Source organism: Lithobates pipiens, unplaced genomic scaffold, assembly GCF_037356315.1.
Source record: "Lithobates pipiens isolate NorthernLeopardFrog02 unplaced genomic scaffold, aLitPip1_a1.2 Scaffold_16, whole genome shotgun sequence".
NCBI classification, from domain to species: domain Eukaryota; kingdom Metazoa; phylum Chordata; class Amphibia; order Anura; family Ranidae; genus Lithobates; species Lithobates pipiens.
In genome coordinates this window covers 264,809,318-264,823,240 of record NW_027507748.1, presented here as the reverse complement: position 1 = coordinate 264,823,240, position 13,923 = coordinate 264,809,318, and the positions used below count along the sequence as shown (strand labels likewise).

Sequence of the window (13,923 nt, the reverse complement as noted above, 5' to 3'; positions counted from 1 at the left end):
TTTTGATTACCTGTTTTTGTGTATTTAAGATAGTGTTTTTTTTTTTTTTTTTCATCTAAATGATAAATATAATTGAACAGATTGGAGGTTTGGTTTGTTTAATAAATATTTAAATGTAAGATATTTTCTGTATCATTTATTACTTAAGGCTGCTTTCACACTGGAGTGGGCAGGCGTTGACGGTGAAACGCTGCTAGTTTTAGCGGAGCTTTATCATAATTTTAGTGGCGCTATTCGGCCGCTTGTGGGACGCTTATAACGCAGCTACCAACCGATGAAGGGGTTAAATTCGCTCGTGTAGTGCAACTGCCGAAGCCCCTTTAATGAGCGGTGCCCATTCATTTCAATGGTGTCAGAAACCATGAAACAGACTGAGACAGAAGTACAATCATGTGTATAGGAAATAAATAGAAATAAGGGCCTTGTTACATCAATAAATGAGAAAGATAGTGAGAATGTACTATCATCCAAAATTAAACAGAAAAAAGGGTAGGGAGCCTGGTTCCCATATCAGACTACCTAAGAACAAAAGTGAGCTAACGGACTGTTGCGGTACATGTAGAGATATGGATAACAAGATAATGTAACACAAGTAAAATACAACCAAAGTTTATTTAAACAGTAAAATCAATTCACAGCAATTAGGTTCGTACAAGTGGTGACGTATTTCGACTAGTTTCGCTCTAAGTGAGCTTCTTCAAGAAAAACATACGTCTGTGAAAAAAACACAATTAAGAGTTTGTTAGCTTTTAAGAACCATATAACGAAGTATAATGGGAAGGAGAAAGATTACGCAGAATGTGGCTCTTACCTCCAGCGGTGTATCAACACAATGCTTAAAAGACCCCAAGGAGGTCTCCCCCGGCAACTGGGGGAGGCTTTGGGGACAGACAGAACGGTATCTAGATAAAGATTTGATAATTGTGTGTTAGAAAAGCCTGATCCTAATGTGCTCAAATGGAGCTAGTAGTAAGGTCGAACAGTCTATATATCCACGGGATTACCCTGGATGTATACACACCAGCATAAAGTGATGTATGTGAATAGGGTGCGAACACTCGGTGATGTATAAGTATCAGGTAATATACCCAGGAGAACCAGGGTAGAAAGGGAAGAGAAGGAAAGAGTGCGGTGAGCTTGCTCATCCAATCTGGAAAAAATATTACCAACAGGTGGATTGACTGTATCTTCTGAATACATGGCCTTCGCGTACTGTCAGAAACCATGAAACGGAGAGAGACAGAAGTACAATCAAATCACACTTGTTTATTAATAAAAATAAAAAGGTAAATAGAAAAAAGCGTAGTGAAGCATAGCCAGAGTCCAGTAGCCAGATTGGGTAGTCAGCCAGACCAGAAGTCAGGGATTCAAGGAGAGCAGCTGCAAGCAGGATAAGAAGCCAGGAGGGATGTCAGCAAGCCAGTCTTTAAACAGCAGGAGATGGTTCCTTGTGATGTGACCAAGTCAAAGGAAAAAGTGAGCTGGAAGGCTTTAAATAGGCAGGTCAGACGAGCATCAACTGGAACAGCTGGTAACTGGAAAGAGAAGAGAGCTGGCAATTAGCTGACAGCTGAACGGCCAGCCCAGAGGAGGAAGGGCTAAGCCAGCCCTGACAAATGAGCAGGAGTGCTGTACAACGCTCCAAAGATGCTGCTTGGTGGAATAGATTTTATGAGATGAAGGTTAAAAAAAAAAAAAAAAAATTGGCCTAACATATCGGCCCAAAACAAGCAGCATCATATATCAGCCATCGGCCTCCGATTTCTAAATTACATTTTTTAAATTTTTTATTTTTTTTTCCTTTTATACGTATTGGTACCATTCCAGTCAGTATGTTGGCCTTAAAAATTAGGAACAATGGTCTGGCTATAACATGGCTACATTCATTGAGAACTCTCAGGTGTTGGACATCTGGTTGGTGATTTATTCACATTTTTCTAGTCTTATTTCAACACCGGTATCTGTCAGCCACAAACAAGCATCCATTCAATATAATAATATTAAAGAATAAGTATACCTTTTTTGTTCACCTTTTTTTTTTTTTTTTTTTTTCGAAATTTCAGCTTCCCATATACCATTAATGTACTTCTTTTGCAAAAATAAAACCGCTTTCCATTTATTCTACACACGCTTACCTCACTCTCTTTGCGGCTATTTAACCACATACCGACCAGGCCATAGCCGAAAGACCGCTACAACTACATACTGTGCAATACTCGCCAATATTCTGCAATAAATATTAAAAGAAAAACAGAATTTTTTTCTACCGAATTTTCAGTCTTTTTTTGATAGCGTAAAAAATAAAAAACCCAGCGGTGATTAAATGCCACCAAAAGAAAGCTCTATGTGGGAAAATTTTCATTTGGGTACAGTGTTGCATGACTGAGTGTCATTCAAAGTGTGAGAGCACCGAAAGCTGAAAATTGGTCTGGTTAGGAAGGGGGTTTAAGTGCCCAGTGGTCAAGTGGATAAACAGTTATCCATTATTTCTGCTTCACTTCCTGGACAGACTATAGGTCGTGACACAGAAAGGAGTTGACCACATTAGCACACACCCTGCATCTACCCTCCTACCTACCACCCATTTTCAGGTGCATGTTTTTTTTAATGAAATGCGATCAATCAGTGATCACTCTTCTCTACTAAATACACAAGAATCCTTTTTTTTTTTTTTTTTTCCTACCTTATCTTTAATCTTGCATAGATCATTCACTTGGCATTTGGAAGTTGGCATGAGATGAGATAACAGCGTATGTGGATAGAGCTGTAGCATTGAAGTCAGAAGTGTGTCCTTGGTTCTGTAAAGCTTGACATACACTATACAATCTGACTGTACAAGCTCCTTTTAGATCTACCAGCAACTGTCTGATTGGATACAGAGTGAATGGATAGATAGGTGGGTACTCCTAATCCATAGTTCTGGTAAATTTAAAGGCACTCATACCATCAGATTGCATAGTGTATGGCCATCTTTATACAAGTACATGGGAGGGAGTGTACAGAAACTCTCATCTGTCAAGCCACATTCACATCTAGCATAGTGCCAGTTTTTTGGCTTGTTTTTCCCGTGGCACACATAGGGCAGCAGCCTGTTGATTTCAATGAGCTGTGCTACATGTGGCTCCTGGGACATTTTGGCTTGTTGTGGGTTGCATGTTTTTTACGGTGTCTTTGCAGCATTTGATACATTTTTTTTCACATGGCAAAATGTGTGTTTGCTTCTGTTTGGTTTGCCCTTAACAATTAATGGCACTGAAAGTGCAACTAGTAATTTTACCAAATGTATATAACAGGAGGAAATGCCTATGTAGTCAATCAGTCAGTATCCAGTCAGGTAGGCCCTTGCACTACATAGTTGATGGTGGATCTAAAGGGGATAGTACAATCAGATTGTATAGATGGTGTATGGGGAACTTTACAGAACCCAGGAGACAATTCTGTTTTCAATACTACAGCTCTATCCACATAGGCTGTTATCTCATCTCCTGCACACTTCAAAATGCCAAATAAATGATCTATGCAAGATTAAAATTAATTTAGGTAAAGAAGAACGGTGATCCCTGATTGCATTTCATTTGAAAAAACATGCACCTGGAAATGGGTGGTTGGTAGGAGGGTAGATGCAGGGTGTGTGCTAATGAGGTCGGCTGGTTAAATCCTTCTTGTGTCATGACCTATAGTCTGTCCAGGAAGTAAGGCAGAGGTAATGGATAAGTGTTTTTAAACAGCCATGTAGACAGTTTTTTATTTCTGCAAATGAAATACAGTAGTGCTATATTGGTACATAGGGGAGCTGGAATTTGGGGGGAAAAAAACAAAACAGGTGAACTTATCCGTTAACCACTTGCCGACTGGCTCACGCCAATATACATTGGCAAAGTGGCATGGGTGCGCAAAACGACGTACCCATCACTCTGTCATCGGCGGCTAGCGGGAACGGGTCCCACGGACTCTGGCCTGCAATCGTGGCATGGAGAGGCAGAACGGGGTGATGCCTATGTAAACAAGGCATTTCCCTGTTCTGCCTAGCAACATGACAGGGATCTACTGATCCCAGTGATCGGGAGCAGTGATCTATGTTATGTTCAAGTGAGACCACCACCCCCCCACAGTTAGAAGACACTGAGGGAACACATTTAACGTCTTGATCGCCCCCTAGTGTTTATCCCCCTTTCCTGCCAGTGACATTTACACAGTAATCAATGAATTTTTATAGCACTGATCACTGTATAAATACCAATGGTTGCAAAATGGTGTCAAAAGTGTCCGATCTGTCCGCCGCAACGTTGCACTGCTGATAAAAATTGCAAGAACGTCGCCATTTCTAATAAAAAAAAAATAAAAAAAATGCCATAAATCTATCCCCTATTTTGTAGACGCAATCCTTTTGGCACAAACCAATCAATATACGCTTATTGCGATGATTTTATTTTAATTTTTTTTTACCAAAAATATGTAGAATACATATTGGCCTAAACTGAGGAAGAAATTTGTTTTTCTCTTATATTCACCGACCGATACAGCTCCTCTCTGTAACAAAATGGGTTGTCAGGCCTATCACTGGAGATTACTAGGCAAAGTTGTAATACAACACTTCAGAACTTTTAGTTCCACCCAGAGGGCGGTCCCTAGGCTACAACTCCCACAGCCTGCCCTATTTTTTTGATGCAGAAGCATTGCTTTTTGCGCAAGATGAATTATCCTGTGATCTTCTATCAACAGCCGGCTGGGTGGCAGGCTGGTTCACTTATCCTTGTAGTCTCCCCAGTCTGGCCATCGAGCGTGTGCAGGTCACAGCTACGGCTCGGCAGGCCATGACATACCTCAGCTCCAGAGGTGGTCGGTGAGCTTTTATGCTCCGGGGCATACATATGACCGGGCTACTGATGTCTGGCTCACAGTATGGCCAACAGCCACCCTGTACTGATCAGTGAGTGGGTCTGTAATGGAATGTATCCCAGCTCTTCAGGACTGCTAAGTACAGCTCTCTCTGCTTCGGTGGGGCTGAGGAGCTGGGCATTCCCTGGGAGATCGATTCGGGGGCCACCTCACCTCCCTCTCCTTCTCCTGTCCCTATCTAACCTCTATCCCCCCCCTCCGGGGGGCTCGCTGCATGTGTATGCTGAGCGGTGTGTGTAACCTATGCAGGGGCTCTCTGTGGACTCTCACCTTTAATGGAGGGGCTGAACAGATAGCGGTGGTCCTGGGTCCTGTGTGGGGGTCCCTGGAAGGTGCCTGTGAGGTTTTACTGTGTTGGGCCAGCGCTGGGGGTGTTTTATTTTTCACCTCATGGCGATCTAGCGGCCACTTTAGGTATGGGCAGAGCAGGTTGTCTATGTGGGCTTCAGCGGCCATTTTCTGTGAGTTTTCCTATTCAGGACACTGGTGGCCATTTTCCGGAGGCCTGAGCACGTTCATTCAGTGTTCTCTAGCAGCAGCATGACATGTGCTTTCACAGCCTTGCTTCCTGTGGCTCCTGTCTATGTACAGGACGCTGGGCGACCATTTTCCTAAAGCCTGAGCACGCTGTACAGATCGTTTCAACACTCATTTCCACAGCGGCTGCCGACACAGTTTTTTTCCCCTCTGCGCTTGGGAACCCCTGGGGGCTGCAGGCATCACTTTGTATTCAGCACAGAACTCCTCAGGGTGGTGAGTCTGTCAGGTGGGAGCCCCCCAGTCAGCGGCAGCAGGAGGGTGGGACTTTTCACTGTCCTAGGTCCCCTTCAGGTGGCAGACAGGGTAGGGTCAGCATGGCTTCAGAAACTGGTGTTTCTTCCCCCGAAATCCAGGCAATTGCAACCGGGTCAACTGCGGACTGCGCAGTGCCCATGGACACCCTGACGGTGGTCCTCAATTCGTTGTTGCTAGGATGGAGGCGGTGCATGGGAAGAAAGGTGCATTAAAGAGGCCCCTGCTTCCCCGTCCTCTGGGGAGAGCTCTGATACAGACTCGGGCCGTGCTGCGGCTGATGACCCCTGCTCTGTCCTATCAGATGGTGCTGACCAGGACCGTTCGGACAGTGAGGTTGAGTCCCTGTCTGAGTCTGTGCGCGACAAAGCGCATGTTGGAACACTTATCACAGCTGTGCGTGATACCCTGAAGATTCAGGAGCAAGCAGATCCCTCTGCTGATGTACCGGTCCCTTTTGGGTCCCACAAGCCAGCACGTTCACCTAAGGTGTTCCCGTATCTGACTTATTTTGACATGTTCATTTACAGGGAATGGGGTTGACCACAACGGACCTTTTCGGTTCCCAAAAACATGCCGGTGCTTTACCACTTTGAGGAAAGCCTTCTCAAAAAGTAGTCAGCTCCTCCGGTCGTGGACTCCCCAGTATCCAGGTTAAATAAGTAACCACGATCCCGGTAGAAGGGACTCCTGCATTTTAGGATCCCAGGGACAGGAAGGCCAAGGCAGTGGCTCATTCCTTGTTTACGGTTGTGGGGTCTGCCATGCGACCAGTACTGGCATCCGCACTAGTGTTGCAGACACTGACTGAGTGGGCAAAACTTTTGCATCACGAATTGGGAGAGCAACAGGCTTCTCCCGTCTGCATGGAACTAGCAGACCAACTAGTGCAAGGCCTTAAGTACGTCTGTGATGTGTCCCTGGATACTCTCCCGTTGTTTTCCGGGGCTTCAGTGTCAGCTGTGGTGCTGAGGTGCCTAACATGGTTAGAATGCTGGTCTGCCGACCAGGCATCCCAAAAAGCCCTGACGGATCTTCCCTTCCTTGGCGACCGGCTCTTTGGAGCCATTTTGGATGACATTATTAAAAATGCCACTGGTGGTAAGATTACACTGCTCCCACAGGCCAGGAATTCTAAGGAACCACGCCATAGGCAAGGGCCCTTTTTTTCCACTCACAAACTGCTTTTTTGTCCGCCCGGAGCTTCGAAAAAGCGCCCCCAGCCCGACAGGACGTCCACGGGTGGACAAAAGCGTCCCTGGCACCGCATGAAGGTTCGCCCCCACCCTTGTTTTCGGGTGGGGGGCCGTCTTCGGGAGTTTGCAGCCCGGTGGTCCTCTCGACTGTCCGACCGATGGGTTTGCGATGATTTCCTCCGACTACAAGATAGAGTTCCTCTCTTGGCCACAGAAAAGATTCTTCCCCTCCAGCATACCCATTTCCCCGGTTCGCCGGGAGGCCCTCTTGGGGGCAATAAGGGACCTGCTGAGTCACGGGGTGGTTGTACCGGTTCCGGACTCGGAACGTTTCCAGGGATTCTACTCAAATATGTTTGTAGTTTCCAAAAAGGAAGGGGTACGTCCAATCTTGGATCTAAAAGCCATCAATCACTTTGTAAAAGTGCAGAGGTTCAGAATGGAATCAGTTCGCTCGGTAGTCGCTGCACTCCATCAAGGGGACTTCCTGGCGTCTAGACATCCAGGATGCATACCTGCACATACCCATATGCCTAAGGCATCAGAAGTTTCTGCGATTTGCAGTTGGGGAAGCCCACTATCAGTATGTGGCTCTCCCTTTTGGCCTGGCATCAGCCCCCCGAGTCTTTACCAAGGGTGGCTCCAGTTTTGGCGTTGCTGCGGCAATGTGCGATCGAGATCATGGGTTACCTAGACTATCTCCTTCTGAGATAAAGAAGTCGGTTTTGGTGCCGACCCAGCGTCTGGAGTACCTAGGCTTGCTGCTGGACTCCTTGGAAGTGAGAGTGTTCTCCCTTCAGACAAACTGCAGACTCTCAGATCCGCAGGTACATTGCTGACGAACCGCCAGTGGTCGTTGCTTTGCTTTTGCCTGCGAGTCCTGGGGCTCATGGTGGCCTCCTTCGAGGCGGTGCCATTTGCCCGGTTCCATACCAGAGTCCTGCAGTAGGAGATTTTGTCAAAATGGGACAAATCTCAGTTGTCCCTGGATCGCCAGATCCAGGTGAGCCAGTCAGTCAGACTCACTGATCTGGTGGTTGAGGCCCCCAGTGATTTAGTCAGCAAAATCTTTCCTACCTCTGAAGTGGACAGTGATCACAACGGATGCCAGCCTATCTGGCTGGGGTGGAGTGATGGGGGTTCATTCGGCTCAGGGCCTCTGGTCGACGGAAGAATCCAGGTTGCCAATCAATCGGCTTGAAATGAGAGCGATCAGGCTGTGCCTATCCACATGATCAATGAGACTGAAAGGACGTCCGATCAGGATCCAATTGGACAACGCCAACGCGGTGGCATACGTCTATCACCAAAGGGGAACAAGAAGCTCAGCCGCTGCTCGGGAGGTCGCTCACATACTTCGGTGGGCAGAGCGACATGTACCGGCCCTATTGGCCATTTACACTCCGGAGTGGAAAACTGGCAGGTGGACTATCTGAGTCGCCAAATGCTGGACCCAGGGAATGGACATTGCATCCGAAGGTCACTGTGCCTGAGTTGGGGCACACCAGACGTGGATCTTCTGGCCTCCCGTCTCAATCGGAAGGTGCCAGGATTCGTGCCCAGGACAAGAGATCCTTGGGCAGATGCGTCGGACGCGCTGGTGGCTCAGTGGGATCAGTACCAGCTGATCTACGCCTTTCCTCCATTAAAACTTTTGCCATGCCTGCTTCGCAGTGTGGAAGCCGAGGGGATCCCAGTAATACTGGTTGCCCCAGATTGGCCTCAGCGTCCTTGGTGCACAGATCTGGTGCATCTGGTGGCAGACGCTCCCTGACTACTGCCGTTGCGGGAGGACCTTCTGGTTTAAGGTCCGATTCTCCATTCTGCTTTACCATCGCTGGTTTTAACGGCATGGCTATTGAGAGCCAGGTGTTGAGGAACCAGGGTTTGTCGGAATCGGGGATCTCAACCATGTTGAGAGCATAAAAATCTTCCTCTTGGAAGATATAACATCGTGTCTGGAAGGCCTATATCTCCATGTGAGGAGAAAGGATGGCATCCACGCTCCTTTTCCATATCCAGGATCCTGCTGTTCCTTCAGCAAGAAGTAGACCAGAAATTGGCACTGAGCACCATTAAAGGACAAATTTCAGCTTTGGCTGTCTTTTTTTTGTTTTGTTTTTTCCAGCGACCCCTTAGCGTCTCACTCGTTAGTGAGTACCTTTTGTTCAGGGGGTTCGTCATGTAGTCCACCGTTACCCCCTTGGGATTTGAACCTGGTGTTATCGGCGCTTCAAAAACCGCCGTTTGAAAATATCCGGGAGATTCCCCTGTTGACTCTTTCCCAGAAAGTGGTCTTTTTTGTGGCCATCGCATCGGCAAGGAGGGTTTCGGAACTGGAAGCCTTGTCTTACAAGTCGCTCTATCTGGTTATCCACAAGGATAAGGTGGTATTGCGTCTGCAACCGTCCTTTCTACCAGAGGTAGTTTCGGCTTTTCATATCAATGAGGACGTTGTGTTGCCATTTCTGTGTCCTAAGCCGAAACATCCTAAGGAGGTGGCCCTTCACACTCTGGATGTGGTTCGGGTTCTTGGGGTGTATTTGTCTGCCACGGCTCCTTTTCGGAAGTCAGACTCACTGTTTGTTTCGAAGGCTGGTCCAAAGAAAGGCATAGCGGTCTCGTCGGCCACCATTTTTATGTGGATCAGACAGATTGCAGTACAAGCCTACGCCTTGAAGGGGCAGGTGCCCTCCTTTCCGGTCACGGCCCACTCCACGAGGGCAATCGGGACGTCTTGGGCTTTCCGATACCAGGCATCTGTCGTTCAGGTGTGTAAGGTGGTGACTTGGTCATCTGTCCACACGTTTATCAAATTTTACATTGTAGACGTCAGTGCAACGGCTGATGCCTGTTTTGGGCGCAAAGTTTTGCAGGCGACCATGCAGTTGCAATTAAAAATACAAAATAAATTTTTTTCCTGGTTTTTCGAAAAAACACAGTACTGTTTTTTGTTTTTTATTTGTTTTTTTATTTGTTTTTTTTTGGGGTGATCACTCCTGTTGCGGATACCCTGATTTTAATGCACTGTTGCATTACTTCCGCAGTTTTGGTGCTGTTTTTGGGTAATCACTCCTGTTGAAGATACCCTGATTTTTGTGGTGGTTTTTCCACGCACTGTTTGGTGGGTAAAGTTTCACTAGTTCCCACTTGCCAAGGTGGATGAAGTTTTATGCTGTTTTCCCACCCCTTGTTTGGCACTGCTTGGGAATGTCCCATTTTGTTACAGAGAGGAGCTGTGTTGGTCGGTGAATATAAGAGAAAATAGGATTTTTTTGTACTCACTATAAAATCCTTTTCTCTGTAATTAACCGACCGACACAGCACCCGCCCCTCCTTTTTCTCTTTGCGTTATACTGCTTGTTGATGTACTGAGTCTGCTAGGGCAGGCTGTAGGGGTTGTAGCCTAGGGACCGCCCCCTGGGCGGAACTAAAAGTTCTGAAGTGTTGTATTACAACTTTGCCATTTTGTTAGAGAGGAGCTGTGTCGGTTGGTGAATTACAGAGAAAAGTACAAAAAATCCTATTTTTATATAATTTGTTTGTTATGTTTTTGGGGATATATATTCTAGCAAAAAGTAAAAAATATATTGCTTTTTTTTTTTTCAAAATTGTCTCTTTTTGTTCACCTCTGCAGTTTTAATTTTTTGTGCTATAAATACCAGCAAAAGAAAGCTCTGTGGGGAAAAAAGGACGTCAATTTTGTTTGGGTACAACGTTGCTTGACCACGCAATTGTCAGTTAAAGCAACGCAATGACGTATCACAAAAAAGGGCTTGGTCAGGAAGGGGGTAAATCCTTCCCGGGTTAAAGTGGTTAAGATTATGGTCATGTTTATTATACCCTTCGTTTGCTCACATAAACTGAAGAGAAGAATTTATTTAACACAGTTGCCTTTACTAACTTCGCCTTTCCTGAAATTTGAGTGAAATTAGCCTCTTGCTGCATTTTCTGCTAAAATTTAATTTTTGTATACTTTACTTTTTTTTTTTTTTTTTTTTGTGAATCTGCTCCATGTTACTTTGCAAAATAATTTAGATATAAAAATTAAAATTAATATTTTACAAACTTGTGTGATTCTTACTGCCTTATGTTTCCCTGTAGGATTTTGCTGTGAGACATGGATCGATGTAAACACGTGGGACGCTTGCGCTTATCCCAAGACCACTCAATATTAAATCCACAGAAATGGCGCTGTGTGGATTGTGATACTAAAGAATCCATATGGGCCTGTCTCAAGTGTTCCCATGTGGCCTGTGGACGTTACATTGAAGAGCATGCGTTGCGCCACTTCCAAGAAAGCAGACACCCTTTGGTTATGGAGGTGCATGAGCATTATGTCTTCTGCTATTTGTGCCAGGACTATGTATTAAATGATAACCCAGAGGGTGACCTAAAGCTACTGAGAAGTGCGCTGTCTGCTGTGCGGAGTCAAAAGCAGGAAACATCCAGCCGCAGAAGTTTGCGTTCACAAACCACAGCTATTGAGGGGTCTGATAGCCTTAAGTCACAAGGGCAACCTTTGATGCTCACAGCACTGCGGCATCGACGCCATACGCTGCTAGCAAAAGCGCTCAGGCAATGGTTTGAAAAAAGCTCAAGGGGCCAGCTTAAATTAGAGGAAAAGAGACAGAAAGCTGAGCTAGAGAGAAGGAAAGAAGAAGCTAGGCTAAAGCGTCAAGAAGTGAAACGGCGTCTTCTTGAAGAGCTAGCAAACACCCCTCCAAGGAAAAGTGCCCGTCTGTTATCGCACACACACAGGGACAGCCTTATTCCCCGTAAATTCAGGGACATGACGACCAGCAGCCCAGCTTCAAGAAAAGAGGCTCAAAGGCGCTTTAATCAGCTATACTCAATACGGCCCAATGTGACCCCTGGAGTTACAGGACTTCGCAATCTTGGAAACACCTGTTACATGAACTCTATACTACAGGTACTGAGTCACCTGCAGAAGTTCAGGGAATGCTTCCTTACCTTGGATCCCTGTGAGAAAGAGGAACTTTTGGGAAAAGGCACCAATGGCAAGCACTGTATGGGTGATAGTGGTGCACAGTGCCCATCTGGGGGCCTTAAGTTGAATGGGGGGTCATCGCTTAAGAAAAACTTGGAGCTAATTCAAGCCAAGGAACCCAGCACCAAGCAGCTCTCTCTTTGCCATGAACTACACACCCTGTTTCGAGTTATGTGGTCAGGGAAATGGGCGCTGGTTTCGCCCTTTGCCATGCTGCACTCTGTTTGGAACCTAATTCCAGCCTTTAGGGGATATGACCAGCAAGATGCTCAGGAGTTCTTGTGTGAGCTTCTGGATAAGGTGCAACAGGAACTGGAGTCTGAGGGCAGCAAACACAGAATACTTATCCCCATTTCCCAGCGGAAGCTCACCAAACAGGTGTTAAAGGTAGTGAACACAATATTCCATGGGCAACTGCTCAGTCAGGTGAGAACACTTTTTGTTACTGTTCTTTATATAAGCCTCTCACAACTGTTCACTTTACATCTTTTTTGCAGGCAGCCTTTTCGTTTCTAGAATAGACCCTCGTAAATACATGAATGTTTCGTATATATGTTTTTTTTTTTGTTTTTGTTTTTCACAGGTTACTTGTCTGACATGCAGTTATAAGTCTGACACAGTGGAACCTTTCTGGGATTTGTCACTGGAATTCCCTGAGCGTTATCACTGCCTAGAAAAGGGGATTGCTCCAGTCACTACTACTGAATGCACGCTTACGGAAATGTTATCCAAGTTTACAGAAACTGAGGCCTTGGAAGGAAGAATTTATGCTTGTGACCAGTGTAATAGTGAGTGGTATTAGCTGTCATAGCTTCAGTAGAAAAGTTATCTTGGGCTCTCTAGTTGGAATAATGTGTGATAATATTGAAGTGTTTGTTAACCCTTGCATTAAAAACACTGGCAGCCCCTCTTATAGGCAGGCGTAGTACACTTTGTCTGTCTTTTATTTTTATTTTATATATATATATATATATATATATATATATATATAATATATAAACACGAGGTATGTAAATACAGATTTAGAGCGATCTTCAGGCCGACCACATGAATTGCATCTGCTGTACAGCTCCAAAACATGGCTTCTGCAGGAGGAGTCGAGATCTCCCTCTGATGTCAGTTGGGGAGATAACATGGCCGCTCAGCCCCTCCTGTAGTAGCCCTGGAAACCGGCCCAGAGTCATGTGACCAGCCTGAAGATCGCTCTAAAAAGATATTTACATGCCTTGTTTTTCTAAAAGACTAATATAGTGTGGTATGGCCATCTATAATAGAGGGGATGGCAGGAACCATTTAGAATTTATTTGCACTAATAGTGGTGGTGGGGTGGGGGCGGCAGAGACAGACATGGAGCTGAGAGGCAGGGAGTGGGGGATGAGGGGGAGAGAGCAGAGCAGGGCTGCAGATGATGAAGGGGGGGGCTGGAGATACAGGAAGTGTCAGGTTCAAGGAGGTTTTTTACAGTTTTAGAGGGGGACAGATTACATAGCACAAGCACTGTGCTGTTAATCTGCTTTTAGAGCTTTCTTTTGGTGGTATTTGATCACCTCCTGCGGTTTTTTATTTTTTGCGCTATAAACAAAAAAAGACCAACCATTAAAAAAAAAAAAACTAATACATATCCAAAAAAAATATAAAAAATCAAAAGTATTCCTCAGTTTAGAGCGATATATATATTTTTCTACATATTTTTGGTAAAAAATAAATCGCAATAGGCATATATTGATTGGTTTGCTCAAAAGTTATCAAATCTACAAACTACAGGCTAGATTTAGGGACTTCTATATTTATTTTTTCCTATTCTTGTTTTTTTCTGGTAATGGCAACGATCTGTGATTTTTAGCGGGGCTGCGACATTGTGGCGGACAAATCTGACCCCAAATGACACACTTTGGGGACTAGTGACATTATTATATTGATCAGTGCTATAAAAATGCACTGATCAATGTAAAAATGACACTGGCAGGGAAGGGGTTAACACTGGGTAGCGATCAAGGGGGTTGGGTGTGTTCTCTGGATGTGTTC

At 45.4% G+C, this 13,923-nt stretch overlaps 1 protein-coding gene across 2 annotated transcripts in view; it reads left to right on the top strand.

Moving 5' to 3' along the window:
• Window positions 1-13,923, top strand: part of LOC143982545 (ubiquitin carboxyl-terminal hydrolase 49-like) — a 162,622-nt gene that overhangs the window by 106,260 nt on the left and 42,439 nt on the right. For both annotated transcript variants that reach the window (XM_077481383.1, XM_077481384.1), the window contains exons 4-5: window positions 10,992-12,324; window positions 12,482-12,686. In XM_077481383.1, coding sequence (XP_077337509.1) covers window positions 11,008-12,324; window positions 12,482-12,686 — 1,522 coding nt within the window. In that variant the 5' untranslated portion in view covers window positions 10,992-11,007. The remainder of the gene's footprint in view (window positions 1-10,991; window positions 12,325-12,481; window positions 12,687-13,923) is intronic.